General features: G+C 42.4%; 1 protein-coding gene across 1 annotated transcript in view; it reads right to left on the bottom strand.

Moving 5' to 3' along the window:
- Nucleotides 1-23,518, bottom strand: part of LOC311099166 (epidermal growth factor receptor-like) — a 79,152-nt gene that overhangs the window by 28,113 nt on the left and 27,521 nt on the right. The window contains exon 2 of the mRNA XM_084139843.1: nt 174-325. Coding sequence (XP_083995969.1) covers nt 174-325 — 152 coding nt within the window. The remainder of the gene's footprint in view (nt 1-173; nt 326-23,518) is intronic.

The raw sequence follows: 23,518 nt of genomic DNA, 5'->3' as shown, positions 1-23,518 counted from the left end.
AAAGCAAGCTTATTAGATGTTTTTAGGAGCTGTTATGTTTTTATCCAGTATTGCTTTCTCCAGACAAAGGTGTTCCTGACCTGTAGCCTGGTCTCTCCTATGGTCATTGTCCATAGGACTTGGCAAGACAGCACAAACAGATCTGGGACCAGGCTAGCATTCCTTTATCTTACCCTGAGGAAAGACAGATCATGGTAGTCCTCCATGTATGTGACCTCCAGGTTCTCCAGGACCACGGTGCAGTTGCTGTAGGTCTTGACCATGTTCAGGTAGTGGTCCTCTTTTGACCCCAGCAGGTTGAACCGGTTGGTGACGCCCTGGCACACTGTGGAGGAAGAGTGAGGAGATGATGATCCAGGAAAGTAGAAGAGAGAACATCAGAGCGTAAACTTGAAGTTGGTGAGCTGGCCAGAGCAAATATGGCTGTTCTCAAAAAACTGCTGCCTTGATCTACACTGAGTGTACAAAACACCTGCTCTTTCCATGACATAGACTGACCAGGTGAAAGCTATGATCCCTTATTGATGTCACTTGTTAAATCCACTTCAATCAGTGTATATGAAGGAGAGAAGACAGGTTAAAGAAGGATTTTGAAGCCTTGAGACAATTGAGACATGGATTGTGTATGTGTGCCATTCAGAGGCAGAATGGGAAAGACAAAATATTTAAGTGCCTTTGAACGGGGAATGGTAGTAGGTGCCAGGCGCTCCGGTTTGAGTGTGTCAAGAACTGCAACGCTGCTGGGTTTTTCACGCTCAACAGTTTTCCGTGTGTATCAAGAATGGTCCACCACCCAAAGGACATCCAGCCAACTTGACACAACTGTGGGAAGCATTATAGTCAACATGGGCCAGCATCCCTGTGGAATGCTTTTGACACCTTGTAGAGTCCATGCCCCAACAATTTGAGTCTGTTCTGAGGGCAAAAGGGGTGCAACTCAATATTAGGAAGGTGTTCCTAATGTTTTGTACACTCAGTGTAGACAGGAAATATCTAAGCTACCAAGCCCAGTTACATGGATCATGCAGTCTCTGTTCAAATTCATATTGGCATACCCAAGACAACAAAGGACACCACTCTCTGTTTCCCTTTGGCTTCTCTTCACATAGGTATCACAGTTGTTTAGTATATTTGTTTGTAAGTGTGCACAGTCATCATTTGGCTCATTCAGATGCATTAAATAACTGATCTGGATTCAATCTAGAATGAGAACTCGATACCTACAATGCTAGTGCTTACTCATGAGTCGCAGTGAGCTCTGAGCTGGCTGGCCGTATTTATCTTGGCTGAGACTCTTTCCACTGCTCTTCAGGCTAGTTAAAACAAACACCTACCGACTCTGCGCCATGTCATCTTTGTGTAGAAATGTTGGAGTTATTATTCACACACACATTATTCATGGGGGCTATTATCTATTCCACTCATCTCCCTGTCACTAGGAGGAATAATGGCAGCATTAACGTTATCGGTCCACGAATACTGCATCTTCTGAAGTTTATGAACAGACAGGTTTTCGAGTTAGATAACGAGGATTATTTAAGGATTTCCTAGAAATTATAGCCGGAGCCATTTTGAGTGATAACTCCCAATCTTGGCACGAATCAACAAACCTCTAAGGATCTTCCAAGTGTTGATGATGTATGTATGTAACAACAACTATAGAGCCATTGAGCGAGCCAGTAAAACAAACGCCTACGATCAAATCACATTTTATTTGTCACATGCGCCGAATACAACAGGTGTAGACCTTACAGTGAAATGCTTACTTACAAGCCCTTAACCAACAATGCAGTTTTAAGAAAAATAAGTTTTAAGTAAAAAATAGATAACAAAAAAATTAAAATAACAAATAATAATGAAAGAGCAGCAGTAAAATAACAGTAGGGAGGCTATATACAGGGGGTACCGGTACAGAGTCAATGTGCGGGGGCACAGGTTAGTCGAGGTAATTGAGGTAATATGTACATGTAGTTAGAGGGGGACAATGCAAATAGTCTGGGTAGCCATTTGATTAGATGTCCAGGAGTCTTATGGCTTGGGGGTAGAAGCTGTTAAGAAGCCTCTTGGACCTAGACTTGGTGCTCCGGTACCGATTGCCGTGCAGTAGCAGAGAGAACAGTCTATGACAATAGTCTGGGTAGCCATTTGATTAGATGTCCAGGAGTCTTATGGCTTGGGGGTAGAAGCTGTTAAGAAGCCTCTTGGACCTAGACTTGGTGCTCCGGTACCGCTTGCCGTGCAGTAGCAGAGAGAACAGTCTATGACAATAGTCTGGGTAGCCATTTGATTAGATGTTCAGGAGTCTTATGGCTTGGGGGTAGAAGCTGTTAAGAAGCCTCTTGGACCTAGACTTGGTGCTCCGGTACCGCTTGCCGTGCAGTAGCAGAGAGAACAGTCTATGACTAGGGTGGCTGGAGTCTTTGACAATTTTTAGGGCCTTCCTCTGACACCACCTGGTATAGAGGTCCTGGATGGCAGGAAGCTTGGCCCCAGTGATGTACTGGGCCGTACGCACTACCCTCTGTAGTGCCTTAATGTGAAAAATTACTATTTTATGAATATCACTAGCTGCAACAGAATAGCATCGTGGATAACATTTTTATGTCTCTGCGTCCAGTATGAAGGAAGTTAGAGGTAGTTTCACAAGCCAATGCTAACTAGCGTTAGTGCAATGACTGGAAGTCCACAGGAACAGTTAGCAAGCTAGCTGTTCCTGTTCATCCGACTCTGGGGAAGTAGATCAATGGCTTCATGGCCAAAATCTCTAACTATCCCTTTAATATGGAAGAAATTACAGTCATTGGAGCTAATTACAGGGGTTTTTTCTGTATAGAAAATTCTTAGGCGGGATGGAAAAACAGTTTCAGTGTCAACTTAAAAGACCAAAACCAGATAGAGAAGAGAAGATATTGAACAATATATATATTTTTTATAATACAATCTTTGAGAACTAACAATCAAATAAAAGCTAGACAATCAGGGAGAATCGAAACATTTTAATGTGTAGAATTGCAGAAAATTAGCTTTACAACAGCAACATTTTCTCTACACCGCCAAGATACCTTTCTAGCTAATAGACTATGTTAGAGTTTACACTTCCTCTTCCAATGAACAGTTGGATGGTCAAAATAATTAAAATATATCTACAAAATCTATTCATTTTTAAAATGTTGATTACTTCTTCTTGCCATTATCATTCACCTGATAAGACGAGACGTGATTATTTTCTGGGGAAGAAAAGATTGAAAACCCCTGCTCTAATCTACGATTACAAAAACGTGTTTGAATAAGTCAATGCAGTGAGACACTATTGAAGATACAGAGGAAGACAAGAGGATCCTTTACAGAGTAGTAGAGGCTGACTGAGGAGACCTGGAGGAAACAGGTCACTTTACTGACTTCCTGTTCAGTATGTCTGTCCCTTGAGCTGGTCTGACAGGTTGTTGTGACTGACACTGTGATACTGTGAAGCAGGGGCACATCAAATCAAATTGTATTTGTCACATGCTTCGTAAAGAACAGGTGTAGACTAACAGAATGCTTACTTATGGGTCCTTTTCCAACAATGCAGAATTAAAGATAAAGAAGATTTTTTTCAAATAGAAATTGTGACATGAAGAATAAATACACAGTGAATAATGAATAACAATAAAGAGTAAAAATAACATGGCTATATACAGGGAGTACCAGTACCGAGTCGATGTACAGGGGTACGAGGAACTTGAGGTAGCTATGTATTGTAGGGGTAAAGTCACTAGGCAACAGGAAAGATGCATGACGTCTGGTTTCCCAAGAACCATCCATCACACACTAAAGACCACAGACAGAAAGGGATCGTATATAAGCACAGTAAAGAGTTAAATGTGTGAACAAATTCTATTTACTTTCACTGTAACAAAGTAGCTTGGGCTCGAACCAGGGATCTTCTGCACAACAACTAGTCTCTCACGGACAGACGAAACATAGAGATTTGGTTCTGCATTGCTGAGATTACACAACACTCACTAAAGCAGCCTTCTACCAAATCACTCTGCCAAACTATGGTCTTGGTTGAGCAAGAGTGACACTGCCTCACTTTACATTCTGGTGATTTTGTCCCTGGTGTCAGAGTAAGCGCTTTGGGACAAACAGGGGATTTCTCTTCCTCCTATTTCAGTCGGTCTTGTTGTTGTATTATTCCTAGGAATACAGTACATTCCTAAACATGCCTGGTCTAGACAGCAAAGCCAGAACAGCTCCACAACTCAAGCAGTTGCCTCAGCATAAAACAAACCTTTTGCTGTCGTACACTGACCTTTTCATTTCCAAGAATGGAGGAAATAAACATGTCACCAGGATTATTTTCCTATCAAAGGTTGTCCTCTTTCAAAGTTCTTTTTTTTATGGCATTTTTTTTTTGTGGTCTTTGTTCTTCTATTGAACAATAAAACAAAATAAGTGATGAAATCAATTTAAAAAATAAGTGAAAGTAGATTCCTATACCATAGCTGTAAAGACTGACAATTTTTTTGGGAATGATGCCATTGAACTTGATAATGAAACTGGCAACACAAATGTCAAAGTACAATCAAATCTGTTTATTTATGGTACACTTCAATTGTCTGTTATTGCTCCCACTCATGATCAGTTGAGATGGGCTAGCCAGGTCCCAGATCTGTTTATGCTTTTTTTTTCAATTAATCTGGTAATTGTCTCACTAAAAAAATAAGAGCTGGCAAGACAGCACAAACAGATCTTGGACCAGGATAGAGATGGGCCCAATCAGAGAGAGCGTATAGGACATGAACAGCTGTGTTCTTCTGTGAAGACATTAAGTTCTTGTCCTCATTAACATGTCCCTGAGGGGACACCCTGACATGAACCCTTACCATCCAAACCACTGGCCTGACTAAGGATGCCACCCAAATGGCACCCTATTCCCTTTATAGTGCACTAATATGGTCAAAAGTAGGGCACTAAATACAGGGAATAGAGTGTTATTTGGGACACAACTTAATTAACGCCGTGACACCGTGGCAACAGAGGCAGATTTAGGATGTTACTGCAGCAAGCTGCCTCTTCTTTTATAATTAGGAGAGGCATGATGTGAGATTTAATTAATTTAATCAACTGAATTAAGACTCTGACATAAAGGCTGAAAAGGAATAAACAAAATATATAATTACAACCTGTCTATATACAGTAAGTGGAAATTGTATAAACATATTATCTAATTTGACATCATATAATATATCGTCACAGGGAGGGATAACATATTGATCCCAGTCGTGTGGCATAAGCATTATTTACTATATCAAACTACACGTTCAGCTACAAATCAGGCCTACAACATGACCCTGTGTCTTATCAATGTAACCTTTCTTTCAGTGAGAGGTTATCTATTGAAGAATTAAAATGAAAGATGAGCAAAGGTCAAAAGTTATTGTTTACAATAACACAACTGAGGCCTGGCTGACTAGCTGTACAGTGGCACATTCAGTCTGAAGAAAACACTACATAAGGCAGTTGCACAATAAGCCATGTTAAACATTGTACTGTATCTGGCTGCGTGTGTGTGTGTGTGTATATATATATATATATATATATATATATATATATATATATATATATATAGAGTTGAAGTCGGAAGTTTACATACACTTAGGTTGGAGTCATTAAAACTAGTTTTTCAACCCCTCCACAAATTTCTTGTTAACAAACTATAGTTTTGGCAAGTCAGTTAGTTTACATACACTAAGTTGACTGTGCCTTTAAACAGATGTCATGGCTTTAGAAGCTACTGATAGGCTAACTGACATCATTTGAATCAGTTGGAGGTGTACCTGTGGATGTATTTCAAGGCCTACCTTCAAACTTAGTGCCTCTTTGCTTGACATCATGGGAAAATCAAAAGAAATCAGCCAAGACTTCAGAAAAAAAATTGTAGACCTCCACAAGTCTGGTTCATCCTTGGGAGCAATTTCTAAACGTCTGAAGGTACCACATTCATCTGTACAAACAATAGTACGCAAGTATAAACACCATGGGACCACGCAGCCGTCATACCGCTCAAGAAGGAGACGCATTGTCTCCTAGAGATGAACGTACTTTGGTGCGAAAAGTGCAAATCAATCCCAGAACAACAGACATTTTAGTCATTTAGCAGACACTCTTATCCAGAGCGACTTACAGTTAGTGAGTGCATACATTTTCATACTGGCCCCCCGTGGGAATCAAACCCACAACCCTGGCGTTGCAAGTGCAATGCTCTACCAACTGAGCTACAGGGATACAACAAAGGACCTTGTGAAGATGCTGGAGGAAACAGGTACAAAAGTATCTATATCCACAGTAAAACCAGTCCCATATCGACATAACCTGAAAGGCCGCTCAGCAAGGAAGAAGCCACTGCTCCAAAACCGCCATAAAAAAGCCAGACTACAGTTTGCAACTGCACATGGGGACAAAGATCGTACTTTTTGGAGAAATGTCCTTTGGTCTGATGAAACAAAAATAGAACTGTTTGCCCATAATGACCATCGTTATGTTTGGAGGAAAAAGGGGGTGCTTGCAAGCCGAAGAAAACCATCCCAACCGTGAAGAACGGGGGTGTCAGCATCATGCTGTGGGGGTGCTTTGCTGCAGGAGGGACTGGTGCACTTCACAAAATAGATGGCATCATGAGGAAGGAAGATTATGTGGATATATTGAAGCAACACCTCAAGACATCAGTCAGGAAGTTAAAGCGTGGTCCTCTGTAGCTCAATTGGTAGAGCATGGGGCTTGTAACGCCAGGGTAGTGGGTTCGATCCCCGGGACCACCCATACGTAAAAATGTATGCACACATGACTGTAAGTCACTTTGGATAAAAGCGTCTGCTAAATGGCATATTATTATTATTAAATGGGTCTTCCAAATGGACAATGACCCCAAGCATACTTCCAAAGTTGTGGCAAAATGGCTTAAGGACAACAAAGTCAAGGTATTGGAGTGGCCATTACAAAGCCCTGACCTCAATCCTATACAAAATTTGTGGGCAGAACTGAAAAAGCGTGTGCGAGCAAGGAGGCCTACAAACCTGACTCAGTTACACCAGCTCTGTCAGGAGGAATGGGCCAGAAGCTTGTGGAAGGCTACCCGAAACGTTTGACCCAAGTTAAACAATTTAAAGGCAATGCTACCAAATACTAATTGAGTGTATGTAAACTTCTGACCCACTGGGAATGTGATGAAAGAAATAAAAGCTGAAATAAATCATTCTCTCTCCTATTATTCTGACATTTCACTTTCTTAAAATGAAGTGGTGATCCTAACTGACCTAAGGAATTTTTACTAGTATTAAATGTTAGGAATTGTGAAAAACTGAGTTTAAATGTATTTGGCTAAGGTGTATGTAAACTTCTGACTTCAACTGTATATATAGTACCAGTCAAACTTTAAGACATGAAGGTCAGTCAATACGGAAAATGTCAAGAACTTTCTACGTTTCTTCAAGTGCAGTCGCAAAAACCATCAAGCGCTACGATGAAACTGGCTCTCATGAGGACCGACACAGGAAAGGAAGACCTAGAGTTACCTCTGCTGCAGAGGATAAGTTCATTAGACTTACCAGCCTCAGAAATCGGCAATTAACTGCACCTCAGATTGCGGACCAAATAAATGCTTCACAGAGTTCAAGTAACAGACACATCTCAACATCAACTGTTCAGAGGAGACTGCGTGAATCAGGCCTTCATGGTCGAATTGCTGCAAAGAAAGGAGGAGGTGTGATGGTGTGGGGGTGCTTTGCTGGTGACACTGTCAGTGATTTATTTTGAATTCAAGTCACACTTAACCAGCATGGCTACCACAGCAATCTGCAGCGATACGCCATCCCATCTGGTTCGTGCTTAGTGGGACTATCGTTTGTTTGTCAACAGGACAATGACGCAAAACACACCTCCAAGCTGTGTAAGGGCTATTTGACCAAGAGGGAGAGTGATGGAGTGCTGCATCAGATGACCTGGCCTCCACAATCACCCGACCTCAAACCAGTTGAGATGGTTTGGGATGAGTTGGACCGCAGAGTGAAGAAAAAGCAGCCAACAAGTGCTCAGCATATGTGGGAACTCCTTCAAGACTGTTGGAAAAGCATTCATCATGAAGCTGGTTGAGAGAATGCCAAGAGTGTGCAAAGCTGTCATCAAGGCAAAGGGTGGCTACTGGAACACAGGACTGATGGTTACTGAAAATGGGCCTCTGTACGCCTATGTAGATATTCCATTAAAAATCAGCCGTTTCCAGCTACAATAGCCATTTACAACATTAACAATGTCTACACTGTATTTCTGATCAATTTGATGTTATTTTAATGGACCAAAAAATTGCTTTTCTTTCGAAAACAAGGACATTTCTAAGTGACCCCAAACTTTTGAACGGTACTGTGTATATATATATATATATATATATATATATATATATACAGTGGGGAAAATATATATAACTGTGGGAGCAATTATTAGGAAATGGAAGACATACAAGACCACTGATAATCTCCCTCGATCTGGGGCTCCACGCAAGATCTCACCACGTGGGGTCAAAATGATCACAAGAACGGTGAGCAAAAATCCCAGAACCACACGGGGGGACCTAGTGAATGACCTGCAGAGAGCTGGGACCAAAGTAACAAAGCCTACCATCAGTAACACACTACGCCGCCAGGGACTCAAATCCTGCAGTGCAAGACGTGTCCCCCTGCTTACGCCAGTACATGTCCAGGCCCGTCTGAAGTTTGCAAGAGTGCATTTGGATGATCCAGAAGAGGATTGGGAGAATGTCATATGGTCAGATGAAACCAAAATAGAACTTTTTGGTAAAAACTCAACTCGTCGTGTTTGGAGGACAATTAGAGTTGCATCCAAAGAACACCATACCTACTGTGAAGCATGGGGGTGGAAACTTCATGCTTTGGGGCTGTTTTTCTGCAAAGGGACCAGGACGACTGATCCGTGTAAAGAAAAGAATGAATGGGGCCATGTATCGTGAGATTTTGAGTGAAAACCTCCTTCCATCAGCAAGGGCATTGAAGATGAAACGTGGCTGGGTCTTTCAGCATGACAATGATCCCAAACACACCGCCCGGGCAACGAAGGAGTGGCTTCGTAAGAAGCATTTCAAGGTCCTGGAGTGGCCTAGCCAGTCTCCAGATCTCAACCCCAAAGAAAATATTTGGAGGGAGTTGAAAGTCCGTGTTGCCCATCTACAGCCCCAAAACATCACTGCTCTAGAGGAGATCTGCATGGAGGAATGGGCCAAAATACCAGCAACAGTGTGTGAAAACCTTGTGAAGACTTACAGAAAACGTTTGACCTGTGTCATTGCCAACAAAGGGTATATAACAAAGTATTGAGAAACTTTTGTTATTGACCAAATACTTATTTTCCACCATAATTTACAAATAAATTCATAAAAAATCCTACAATGTGATTTTCTGGATTTTTTTTTCTCATTTTGTCTGTCATAGTTGACGTGTACCTATGATGAAAATTACAGGCCTCTCTCATCTTTTTAAGTGGGAGAACTTGCACAATTGGTGGCTGACTAAATACTTTTTCCCCCCACTGTATATATATATACATACATACACCTACATATATATATATATATTATATATATATATATACACACACACACATATATATTATATACAGTGGGGAAAAAAAGTATTTAGTCAGCCACCAATTGTGTAAGTTCTCCCACTTAAAAAGATGAGAGAGGCCTGTAACTTTCATCATAGGTACACGTCAACTATGACAGACAAATTGAGAAAAAAAAATCAAGAAAATCCCATTGTAGGATTTTTAATGAATTTATTTGCAAATTATGGTGGAAAATAAGTATTTGGTCACCTACAAACAAGCAAGATTTCTGGCTCTCACAGACCTGTAACTTCTTCTTTAAGAGGCTCCTCTGTCCTCCACTCGTTACCTGTATTAATGGCACCTGTTTGAACTTGTTATTAGTATAAAAGACACCTGTCCACAACCTCAAACAGTCACACTCCAAACTTCACAATGGCCAAGACCAAATAGCTGTCAAAGGACACCAAAAACAAAATTATAGACCTGCACCAGGCTGGGAAGACTGAATCTGCAATAGGTAAGCAGCTTGGTTTGAAGAAATCAACTGTGGGAGCAATTATTAGGAAATGGAAGACATACAAGACCACTGATAATCTCCCTCGATCTGGGGCTCCACGTAAGATCTCACCCCGTGGGGTCAAAATGATCACAAGAACGGTGAGCAAAAATCCCAGAACCACACGGGGGGACCTAGTCAATGACCTGCAGAGAGCTGGGACCAAAGTAACAAAGCCAACCATCAGTAACACACTACGCCGCCAGGGACTCAAATCCTGCAGTGCGAGACGTGTCCCCCTGCTTAAGCCAGTACATGTCCAGGCCCGTCTGAAGTGCATTTGGATGATCCAGAAGAGGATTGGGAGAATGTCATATGGTCAGATGAAACCAAAATATAACTTTTTGGTAAAAACTCAACTCGTCATGTTTGGAGGACAAAGAATGCTGAGTTGCATCCAAAGAACACCATACCTACTGTGAAGCATGGGGTTGGAAACATCATGCTTTGGGGCTGTTTTTCTGCAAAGGGAGCAGGACGACTGATCCGTGTAAAGGAAAGAATGAATGGGGCCATGTATCGTGAGATTTTGAGTGAAACCCTCCTTCCATCAGCAAGGGCATTGAAGATGAAACGTGGCTGGGTCTTTCAGCATGACAATGATCCCAAACACACCGCCCGGGCAACGAAGGAGTGGCTTCGTAAGAAGCATTTCAAGGTCCTGGAGTGGCCTAGCCAGTCTCCAGATCTCAACCCCATAGAAAATCTTTGGAGGGAGTTGAAAGTCTGTGTTGCCCAGCGACAGCCCCAAAACATCACTGCTCTAGAGGAGATCTGCATGGAGGAATGGGCCAAAATACCAGCAACAGTGTGTGAAAACCTTGTGAAGACTTACAGAAAACGTTTGACCTGTGTCATTGCCAACAAAGGGTATATAACAAAGTATTGAGAAACTTTTGTTATTGACCAAATACTTATTTTCCACCATCATATGCCAATAAATTCATTAAAAATCCTACAATGTGATTTTCTGGATTTTTTTTTCTCATTTTGTCTGTCATTGTTGACGTGTACCTATGATGAAAATTACAGGCCTCTCTCATCTTTTTAAGTGGGAGAACTTGCACAATTGGTGGCTGACTAAATACTTTTTTTCCCCACTGTATATATACATACATACACATACACATATATATATATATATACACATACAGTGGGGAGAACAAGTATTTGATACACTGCCGATTTTGCAAGTTTCCCTACTTACAAAGCATGTAGAGGTCTGTAATTTTTATCATAGGTACACTTCAACTGTGAGAGACGGAATCTAAAACAAAAATCCAGAAAATCACATTGTATGATTTTTAAGTAATTAATTTTCATTTTATTGCATGACATAAGTATTTGATACATCAGAAAAGCAGAACTTAATATTTGGTACAGAAACCTTTGTTTGCAATTACAGAGATCATACGTTTCCTGTAGGTCTTGACCAGGTTTGCACACACTGCAGCAGGGATTTTGGCCCACTCCTCCATACAGACCTTCTCCAGATCCTTCAGGTTTCGGGGCTGTCGCTGGGAAATACGGACTTTCAGCTCCCTCCAAAGATGTTCTATTGGGTTCAGGTCTGGAGACTGGCTAGGCCACTCCAGGACCTTGAGATGCTTCTTACGGAGCCACTCCTTAGTTGCCCTGGCTGTGTGTTTCGGGTCATTGTCATGCTGGAAGACCCAGCCACGACCCATCTTCAATGCTCTTACTGAGGGAAGGAGGTTGTTGGCCAAGATCTCGCGATACATGGCCCCATCCATCCTCCCCTCAATACGGTGCAGTCGTCCTGTCCCCTTTGCAGAAAAGCATCCCCAAAGAATGATGTTTCCACCTCCATGCTTCATGGTTGGGATGGTGTTCTTGGGGTTGTACTCATCCTTCTTCTTCCTCCAAACACGGCGAGTGGAGTTTAGACCAAAAAGCTCTATTTATGTCTCATCAGACCACATGACCTTCTCCCATTCCTCCTCTGGATCATCCAGATGGTCAATGGCAAACTTCAGACGGGCCTGGACATGCGCTGGCTTGAGCAGGGGGACCTTGCGTGCGCTGCAGAATTTTAATCCATGATGGCGTAGTGTGTTACTAATGGTTTTCTTTGAGACTGTGGTCCCAGCTCTCTTCAGGTCATTGACCAGGTCCTGCCGTGTAGTTCTGGGCTGATCCCTCACCTTCCTCATGATCATTGATGCCCCACGAGGTGAGATCTTGCATGGAGCCCCAGACCGAGGGTGATTGACCGTCATCTTGAACTTCTTCCATTTTCTAATAATTGCGCTAACAGTTGTTGCCTTCTCACCAAGCTGCTTGCCTATTGTCCTGTAGCCCATCCCAGCCTTGTGCAGGTATACAATTTATCCCTGATGTCCTTACACAGCTCTCTGGTCTTGGCCATTGTGGAGAGGTTGGAGTCTGTTTGATTGAGTGTGTGGACAGGTGTCTTTTATACAGGTAACGAGTTCAAACAGGTGCAGTTAATACAGGAAATGAGTGGAGAACAGGAGGGCTTCTTAAAGAAAAACTAACAGGTTTGTGAGAGCCGGAATTCTTACTGGTTGGTAGGTGATCAAATACTTATGTCATGCAATAAAATGAAAATTAATTACTTAAAAATCATACAATGTGATTTTCTGGATTTTTGTTTTAGATTCCGTCTCTCACAGTTGAAGTGTACCTATGATAAAAATTACAGACCTCTACATCCTTTGTAAGTAGGAAAACCTGCAAAATCGGCAGTGTATCAAATACTTGTTCTCCCCACTGTATATATATATATATATATATATATATATATATATATATATATATAAATGTGTGTGTGTGTACAAGCTATTGTAAACATTGCACTATATTTGATTTAATCAATAGTTTTATGGCAGTCAGACCCAGGCTCAGCGGTGCTCTAAAATACCTGATATTACACTGTGCTACGACAAGGAGAAACAAAATTAAGGTGCGTATGAAATGGCACCCTATCCCCTATATAGAGCACTTCTTTTGACTAGGGTCTATAGGGTTCTAGTCAAAAGTAGTGCACTATACTGGTTAACAGTAGTGTACTTCATAGGAAATATCATGCCCTTTCAGATGTAGCCTTAGTCCTTTTAGTGGCCTGGTTGTTGAAGTTAGAATAACAGCAACACAGAACCGGCATGCACACACTCATATTTCACAGAGATCATACGATTTTTAATGAATAACAGATCCTCATTGAAAAATGGTATTTGTGCAAGTGCTTTTTCCTTTTTGTACACGCATCTGAGAACCATTAAAATACGTTGGACACAGCCCTAGTTGGATATTATTCCATTACAATCCTTCATGAGAACTGATTGAGGAAATAGCTTATCAAGAACCCACAAGTAGCAATGAGGTTCCCATAAAAAAACTAAAAAAACCTGATAGGAAATGTCAATGGAAACTGCAACTCAAACCTGATAATCCATATCTTCAGTCACACCTGATGCTCTTTTGACTCATCAAGAAAGACAGTACTGTCACTCTACATAAGATACACAGGGAGTGGTTAATTAGTAAGTCAATGGGACGAGTGAGGAGAGTTTGTGAGATTGTTAAAATGCTTCAGTGATTGCTTCACTTCCTCTCTCCCAGCTGTGGTGGCGTCACTAAGTATGTCCAGAAGCCAAGGAGAAGGACGCAGGGTGTGGCGGCTCTGGCAAGTCTCCACAACCTCTACCTCGTTGTGTGTGTGTGTGTGTGTGTGTGTGTGTGTGTGTGTGTGTGTGTGTGTGTGTGTGTGTGTGTGTGTGTGTGTGTGTGTGTGTGTGTGTGTGTGTGTGTGAGAGATGCAGTCAGGTAGGTGACACCCTGTTTCAGAGGCCCAGGTAGGTGTACAGAACATTCCCTGCAGAGCCCTGTACTGCAATGCATACGGGTGCGTGCCTGCACACACACACACACACACACACAAACACACGCACGCGCACACACACGCACACACACACACATACACACACAGCGTAGACTAACCTGATCATTAGTCATCTGAGCTTGTTGCAATGTGCGGTCAGATATCTGCCTTTTGATGTTTGCTCACTGGACTAGTGTTAGAACTCAAGGGTGTGAGAACAGGTTTCTGTTTCTGGAGGCATCAGATCTTTAAGCTGCAGGAAATGGAATGAGGTCCCTACTTCATCTCCAAAAGTGAGCATATGTATTACATTGTTTTTAAAAGCTGTTACTAAAGAGTGTTTACAGGGAACCTCTGTAGGCCTATTAGGGTGAGGAATTTGTCCAAGTTTAATTTTGTATCAAGAATTGCTCTCATTTCACCAAAGCAAACTGTAAACAATATTCATATTATGCCAACTGGGTTGTACTAATGTATCTATAACCTATCTTCACTAAAGGTCATGATGATTGAAAGCCTACTGGGGACAATAGAAATGATCCAACAACCTTGTTCCCTTCCCCTCATTTACTACCTACAATTCAATTACACTGCAGCCAGAGTCTGATCATTCTATTAGTTCAGTTTTACTCATCATTAAAGGGAAGTGGCTATGTTAATTGATACTCTTGTTAATATTTCCCCCATGAAGAAAGAATCCCAGCAAAGCATTGTGTATAACCCAACCACCAGTGTTTTCCTCTCTTCATTACAAATCACTGCCAAACGAATGTCCTTAGTAAGACTTAGGCTACATTTCTATTAATGCAGAAATATAGTATCATCAATATAAAATTAAATATATTTAATAAATTGTGTCAGAGTCAGAAAAGTTTAATAAAAATAATCATCTATTTCCTTTACAACAATCAATCTCCTAAACGCAAAGACACCATGCTTCTGAGGGGAAAAACAGATGCATTGTGTAGCAGTTCTTCTGCTTTCCTTGGGTGCAGTGCACTGCCTCAAATTTTCATCCAGACCCCCAGCCTCCATACTTCCTTTGCTTTGAGCACACACTTCCTCCTCTCCTCCTTTCTGATTGGCTGATGTTGACGAGGGGGTGAGAGATTAAGTCCCGATTTCACAATATGATTCTAAAGATAATACTTTGGTTTACCAGTTACCAATGCAGTTAACATACATAGGTATGGGATCATAATTTAAAACCTTAATTCTAAGTACCCTGCGTAGGCCTACTGTGCATGAGTAAAGACATGCAGTTTGAGAAACCCTCCTCCTAACCTCCTGTTATTTTTACTGTGAGGCCAGAGGGACACTCCATTTTCCTCTACGTGAGAAATGCATGCAGCATCAATCCTTTTGAGAAAACAACTTCTCTCAGAAGAAAAGGGCCCACAAGGGGAGTGGAGGGGGGGCGGATATCCCTCCTCCATACACACACACACACACACACATACAGAATGGATGGATGCAACTACACAGCAGGCCCCTCTGACTTGTCTCAGGAAATGTCTTCTTTGCATGGGGTCAGTCCCGTCAGAGAGAGCTATGCTGAGATATGAGCTACAAAGCTATGCTAACCCAGATGCTGCCTGGATTGTTGTCTCAGGGGGGCAAGGAGAATGTTCTAGATCTGAGCTATAGAGAAAGGAAGGTGATTTAACCAACCCAGCCAGATGTTGAAGAGCCACTGTGCCTGAAGCTGTGTTGCATACTGTAATGAGAGAGAGGGATATCTTTAGGCCTCATCCTTGATAGAGGAAAATAAAATGGCTGCCTGTATCCCTTAGGGTTGCATAGAGGACAAAACACCAGCCCAGCTGTGGAGCACAAGGCAAGCAAACACTAGTGACTGCTGTGAATGACCGATTATCCTTCCAAACTGTGTTCACTTTAAATGACGTACGTCTATCTGGAGAGCAGATTGAGTCTTCTGTTAGAAGACAACTCCATGACTTCTCACTGGGAGAGCTCTAACAGTTTGAGCTGAAAGTAAACGCCTTTGAAAATGGAGTCTTCTTAGCGGCTTGGTCCTTTAGAAGCTGAAGGAAAAGAGACCAAATAAAGGCCGAAAGGCTCATGTTTATCCCAGTTGGAGAGGGTTTCTGTGCTAACAGAGGGTTCTCTAACATCACTGAGACACTCCAGATATCTGCAGCAGGAATGGTCAGTCGTGTATTTACTCTGTGACCTTGTGGTGGAATGCTGGATGTAAGTTCCTTACAAACACACAGGAATAGACCCAGTCACTCTGCACTCCGGCACACAGCACACACAACGTTGCTCGTAAGTCGCAACAATAACCAAGGGGCTCCTGATTGTATATCTACCCCCCTCCCCCCAAACATTCTCCCTACGAAGCCACAACGTCATCAGATAGTTTCAAACATGTCAGTGCCTCTCTCGGCTATGACTTAACTGGGGAAGCTTGCCAATAGACATGTAGGCTTGGCTTATACAGAGCTGCAGTTTGATATTGAGTAAGCATGTATCAATCATGTAATGACTGAACATATAAGAAGCTCTTTTCATGGCATTGAAGTCGGTGATCCCTTGAATTGCCACAGTGATCCCTGGTCACACAACAGACATACTATTCATTAATTTATTTCAACTATCAATGGTGCATTCACTGCTCTTAATGATGCCCCTTTGTGGTCACAGAAAGAGATATTATAGATATGTAAATAACCAAGTACAAGTGTCAATTTAACACAGAAACAATGTATTTTAGCTTGCCAATCTTCATACATATCTGCACCAGTTTCACTCCACACAGCTGTCCCATATACAGTAGAACAGCACTATAGAAACTGGGCCTTATAATCATTAAACACCCACGTCATAAACAAAGCCATACTTGGCACTATCTGTATGTGCTATCAATTTCTCTGTTGACCTTTTTCAAATCACACTGCATCCCACCAGTCACCCAACACTCAAAACTCCTATTCCCCAACCTCCTATCCTCTGTCCCCTTTAGCGTCCAATAATCTACCCACCAGCCTCCTTAAACATTCAACAGTCTGCCCACTCCTCCTTTCACTCCAGACATTCTCCCCATTGTCCCACTTTAAACTCAATACATTTTACCCCGTCTCCCCACTCCTCTCCCCCATCTCCCCCATCCACTGCTAACACTATCCTCCTCTTCAGAAATCCCACAGGAAGTCAGTTAGAGGAAGACTGGAGAGAGTGGGCGGTTCGGCTGGCAGAGAGGCCAGCAAGACAAACTCACTGCTGCCTGCTAACGCACGCACGCACGCACACACACACACACACACACACACACACACACACACACACACACACACACACACACACACACACACACACACACACACACACACACACACACACACACACACACACACACACACACACACACACACACACACACAGAGGTAGAGGTTGGTCTCCTTTTATTTACAAATGCTCTTAGAGAACTATGCCTGTCAAAGGAGGGGGGAAAAGACAACCACAGGTAGAAAAAACAACACATTTCACACATCATTCCAGCAGGAAAAAGCCGCAGTGATTCAGGATTCCCCTATAGGTTGGTTTGAGCAGCATTCCCAAAGCCGTACCGGCTCAGAGTGGAGCAGTACACAGCACAGATAAGGAGGCTGAGCTCTCCCTCCTTAACAGAATCTGAGGACACAGGAGATAAAGACATTGGTTGCCACTTTTCAACCCTACACTGAAAGCTACAGTTAAGTCATGGTAGTCAGTCAGTGCTACAGGTGTAGGATCTTCATTTGAGCCAGTTTGCTACAGCAGGAAAATAATCCTGCAGCAACAGGAAATGTTAATTATTATGTGGATTATAGTTAATGGACATTTTTGTAGGGGTTGATACATTTTTCGTAAGTCAAAGTCAATTTCAAAGTGGAAATTACAAACTTCAGAAGCCTTTTTAAACCTCAAATACACCGTTTTAAAATGTCCTGCATTGCAGGAAGGTTATCCTGCAACAGGGTGATCAAATGAAGATCCTACACCATCTGTAGTGAGTAGAACCTGAACTTTCTCAACTTTTAAATGGGACAGAGTAGTCTGAAAACAGTCTATACTAGGGATGCTTGGAGGGTGGCGATATCAAGGATCACATTGAATTTCTTCCAGTACTGTTCCTGTGTGATTCCAACTACTGCCTTAGTCATTTCCCTATTAACTCACCCTATGCCGCTCTGGACTCACACATCAGTCAGTTGCCCTACAAGGGTTCCCATAAAAATACATAGGCCTTTTCTAAAAGAGACTGAGGTTTTAGTCCGTAAGTTGCATTGTGTTGCTCAGCTCTTACTCACCGTCAGTTTCCCCCCTGGTTAAGGCATTAAACAGACAGACTGGGGGCTTCTCCTATAACCTCCTACTAGTGATGAAGAGTTTCCTTCTCATTCAGTCGCACACACACACACACACACACTGAGGGTAGCTGGCTACTAGCTATGTGACTCAATACAATGACTGCAAGGTCTTTAGCGACTTAGCCTAGCAGAATTAGCCTAGCTGTCTAAGGAGCCCTCAGAATTAACGACACTAAGAAAGGGGGATTTGGTTACATTGTGTCTTGTTTTGGCCCATAGTGTGACCAATTACATTTTCACCGTGAAGCTCAACAGAATTTAGCCATGACTTGCAGATGACACATCAAACTGAAATGCCAGAAATGTGAAAGAGGTGCCAAGAGCTGGAGCTTGGGGTATAATAAAGTAGATTATTCAGCTTGTTAATAATCCTTCGAGTATTTAGAAAACAATCCCCTTCTCTGGAAATGGAGTGAACAATATGACATGACACCTGACTGACATTAAACGCTGTAACACTTCCTTAATGTGAAAAACCACTCTCTCACAGAAACGGCAGCTCATATGGCTTCTATTGTTAGATCCGGAGTGTGTGATGATCCTCTGTGTGACAAAAATACATATCACACATGGATGGTAACGGAAGCCAAAACAATGCCATTGGTTGTTTGAAGTGATCATGGCTGCAGTGCAGAGCGGGGGACAGTTGTTTCAAAGCCGCCCCCTCATCTCACTGGATACAAAGCAGTGCTCTTGGCAGGCACCTCTGGACCTCAGTGCTGAGCGCTGGCTGTCTTGCGTCAGTCATCAAAGGGTCTGGGGCTTTGCGGCCAGGGAATCTTTCCCCTATCAGGGTGCACTGCACTCACTTCTGAGCACTAAGGCCCTGGCTCACAGTCAGTATGGGTGAGACATGCTCTATACTACAGACATACACACAGACCGCTTATAGGAGTGAGTAGCTAGGGAGAAGATATGAAGAACTTGGTCCTATGTCACAATTGTTTGGCTAAAACGGCTAACACGCAGTCCAACCAATGGCATCACAGCATTCTTATTGAGAGATGTGAGTTTTGGATCTAACTCCTCTCAGCAGATGCAATGATGTTTCTTGTTAAAAATGTTGGATGTCTTTAACTTTCCATGTCTTTTCCAGTCCTAGGTTTTGTTGGTGCCAAAACTTCACAACACAGAACTAGGGGTAATTTGACCTGGGAGAACATCACATCCTTTCGCTAAATGCCTGAGATCTAAAGGCTATCCATTGCTTGCAAATCCATTGTTTGCCTCATACAGACAGAGTTGAAAACGAAACAGGGGAAAATGACCCACATACTACCATGACCCAACGGAGTGTTCCCCCTTCGCTGCCAATGGAGATAGCAGCTTGGCTTTCTTCACATGCCTCATGTGTGACTATTTGAAAGCAATTTAACTTGCTTGTGTTGCTCTTTGACCCCCTAAACCAATGTAAGCTTATTCTAATCTTTGGGGCAATATTCTGTGTGGGCGATTATTACTGTGTATGCCCACGGTGGATAATACCTTAATAATACCCAGTGTGACAAGTGCATCCATATTACAAATTCAGAGACTCTCTAGCATAATCAGTTCAGAGTGAGATGGTTGGTACAGTAAACAGAAGTATACTGGGCTTATCCTATTGGAATCAGTCCAACTTTTCACTCCATCTATCATGGAAACCACCATAAACCTCCATTCGGTCCCTAGAACGAATCGTTTCCACTAGACTGAGAGCAGATGAGTTTCCAATAATACCTCTGCTCCAGATGACTCATTATGCTATAATGTCATGCCATGTATGGGATGAAATACACATGGCCTAATATGCTAATGTCAACCAGGTCTCTCTTAAATAGATTCTATCTCAACAAGACTAACCTGGATAAATACAGGTTTAATTGGAAGTAGCCTAACATTGTACGGTCAAAAAATGAGAAATTGAATCATGCCCTGCTCTACAGACGGGAAAATTATGTTCTTTTTATAGGCTTCTGGCTCCTATTATGACATGTGGTCATTAAGTAATTCCGCCTTTTAAAGACCCCCCTCTCTCGGTCTCCCACCAGGAAATTAATTTTAAGTGCAATGAGGCCTCAGTTGGTTGAATCAACAAGACAAGACAGTTAAAAAGGTGGGAGACGGGCAATCGTAATGACACTGACCGGTATCTATTCTCTAACATCAAGTTAGAGACATCAAGAGATAAACTTCACCATGCTATTGATAGTTAATGCAATACCAGTATCTCAAGTTAAACAGACAAAAAACTAATCACAGATCATCTTTATGCTACTGATAGTAAACGATGATACCCACTAGATATCAACAAGCAGATCCTCCCTGTAGTAAAGAACTGTGGATGATAAAACATTGTTCCATAGTCGAGATGCCTCCCCACTGGGCACAGACGTCAATTCAACGCCTATTCCATGTTGGTTCAACGTAATTTCATTGAAATGACGTGGAAAAAACATTGATGTGAGCTTGTAAAGGCTGAACTGGAGGTTGCCTAAACATCAAACTGTTACCATGGTTACCCCATGGTAATTCTGTTTTATATTTTCCCAAATTATGTTTTCTCAGTTTCATTTTTCCTGGTTTTAGATTTTTTTGGTTTTTCACAACTGTTCATAGAGAAACAACTAAATTAGATGTTCTGAATTAGTCTGCAATATTTAGATTTGAGTGTTATTCCCCTTTAAATGCCCATCTGGCCCATTAATTGCATATCTAGTGTGCCGTCTAATGTGCCGGTCTAGTGATGGTTCTGTACTGCTGCTCACTTCATGGCAAAGTTTACAAATAACAAATAATTGATACAAATTATATAGTTACTCATGATATACTTCTGCCAGGTAAGCCTACTTTGCAGTAACATTTAACTGTGAAGGTTTTGGGGAAAGCATTTCTGTCAACCCACAAGACTGTTATCACATCAACTGGCTACTAGTGTTGGGCATTCAAATCAAATCAAATCAAATTTTATTGGCCACATGCGCCGAATACAACAGGTGCAGACATTACAGTGAAATGCTTACTTACAGCCCTTAACCAACAGTGCATTTATTTTTAATAAAAAAAGTAGAATATAACAACAAAAAAGTGTTGAGAAAAAAAGAGCAGAAGTCAAATAAAATAACAGTAGGGAGGCTATATATACAGGGGGGTACCGGTGCAGAGTCAAGGTGCGAGGGCACCGGCTAGTTGAGGTAGTTGAAGTAATATGTACATGTGGGTAGAGTTAAAGTGACTATGCATAAATAATTAACAGAGTAGCAGCAGCGTAAAAAGATGGGGTGGGGGGGGCAGTGCAAATAGTCCGGGTAGCCATGATTAGCTGTTCAGGAGTATTATGGCTTGGGAGTAGAAGCTGTTGAGAAGTCTTTTGGACCTAGACTTGGCACTCCGGTACCGCTTGCCGTGCTGTAGCAGAGAGAACAGTCTATGACTAGGGTGGCTGGAGTCTTTGACAATTTTGAGGGCCTTCCTCTGACACCGCCTGGTATAGAGGTCTTGGATGGCAGGAAGCTTGGCCCCAGTGACGTACTGGGCCATACGCACTACCCTCTGTAGTGCCTTGCGGTCGGAGGCCAAGCAGTTGCCATACCAGGCGGTGATGCAACCAGTCAGGATGCTCTCGATGGTGCAGCTGTATCATTTTTTGAGGATCTGAGGACCCATGCCAAATCTTTTCAGTCTCCTGAGGGGGAATAGGCTTTGTCGTGCCCTCTTCACGACTGTCTTGGTGTGTTTGGACCATGATAGTTTGTTGGTGATGTGGACACCAAGGAACTTGAAACTCTCAACCTGTTCCACTACAGCCCCGTCGATGAGAATGGGGGCGTGCTCAGTCCTCTTTTTTTTTCCTGTAGTCCACAATCATCTCCTTTGTCTTGGTCACGTTGAAGGAGAGGTTGTTATCCTGGCACCACACGGCCAGGTCTCTGACCTCCTCCCTATAGGCTGTCTCATTGTTGTCGGTGATCAGGCCTACCACTGTTGTGTTGTCGGCAAACTTAATGATGGTGTTGGAGTCGTGCCTGGCCATGCAGTCATGGGTGAACAGGGAGTACAGGAGGGGACTGAGCACGCACCCCTGAGGGGCCCCCGTGTTGAGGATCAGTGTGGCTGATGTGTTGTTACCTACTCTTACCACCTGGGGGCGGCCCGTCAGGAAGTCCAGGATCCAGTTGCAGAGGGAGGTGTTTAGTCCCAGGATCCTTAGCTTAGTGATGAGCTTTGAGGGCACTATGGTGCATTCCGAGTCTTTTCTGTGAGCCGGATCATTTTGCTCCGTTCACCTAAAAGAGCCGTTCATTTGGTTCCCAAATGGCTCTTCGCTCAGTAATGCTTCGAAATTGACCTAAAACCATGATTTAAAAAAATTATTAAAGCCTAAAAAGTCAGATCGTGAAATGTGAGTTGAAATACATTTTTACCTGACCAAATTATTAGATGCCCTGCAAAATAAAATGAAGACTGAATGAGGCTCTCTCCTCACTATATTGTTCCTGCACTGAGGAATTACTATCTTCAGAGAATGTTTTTTATAACTTATCTGCAGATAATTGATGTCTGGAGCTCAATAGCAATAGTAAAAGTATGCAAATCAGGGAGCCAAATGAACGGCTCTTTCACATATGCGATTCGGTTCCTGACTTTCACCAAAAAGAGCCTTTCAAAAAGAGCCGTTCATTCACGAACGACCCATCACTACTTTCTAACCAGGGGTGAGATAATGTCAATGTTGCGTCGGCTAGATAGTAGCTGGAAGCTTGCGGTGTCTGATACATTTCTTTATGCCAGTTTGCGGTGCAACACTTGAAAATTGCATGTACTTTCAGAATTGTTTGGTGAGCACCTCATAGGTGGTCTGCGAGCTACTGGTAGCTCATGATCGACCTGTTGGAGACCCCTGCTCTACAAGCCAGAATGTTAAATAAAATGATATTTAGACTTACTTTACCAGGTGTCTGTGCTGTTGGTCCTTTTGACGGTAGGAGGTGGAGATAGTTAAACAACACCTTCCTGTGGATACCCTTACTTTTTGCGGCGCCGGTAGGTTCTGTCACTTGTATTTTCAATGTCCAGACGCATTGCACGTGATGCACAATATGTAAACAATAGCCGAATGTAACCAAACGTAGTCGACCGAATCAT

This window comes from Coregonus lavaretus (assembly GCF_964263955.1).
Source record: "Coregonus lavaretus genome assembly, chromosome: 23".
In the NCBI taxonomy this organism is placed as follows: Eukaryota; Metazoa; Chordata; class Actinopteri; order Salmoniformes; family Salmonidae; genus Coregonus; species Coregonus lavaretus.
Note: the sequence above shows the minus strand (reverse complement) of the source record. Positions and strands in the feature narration are given on the sequence as shown.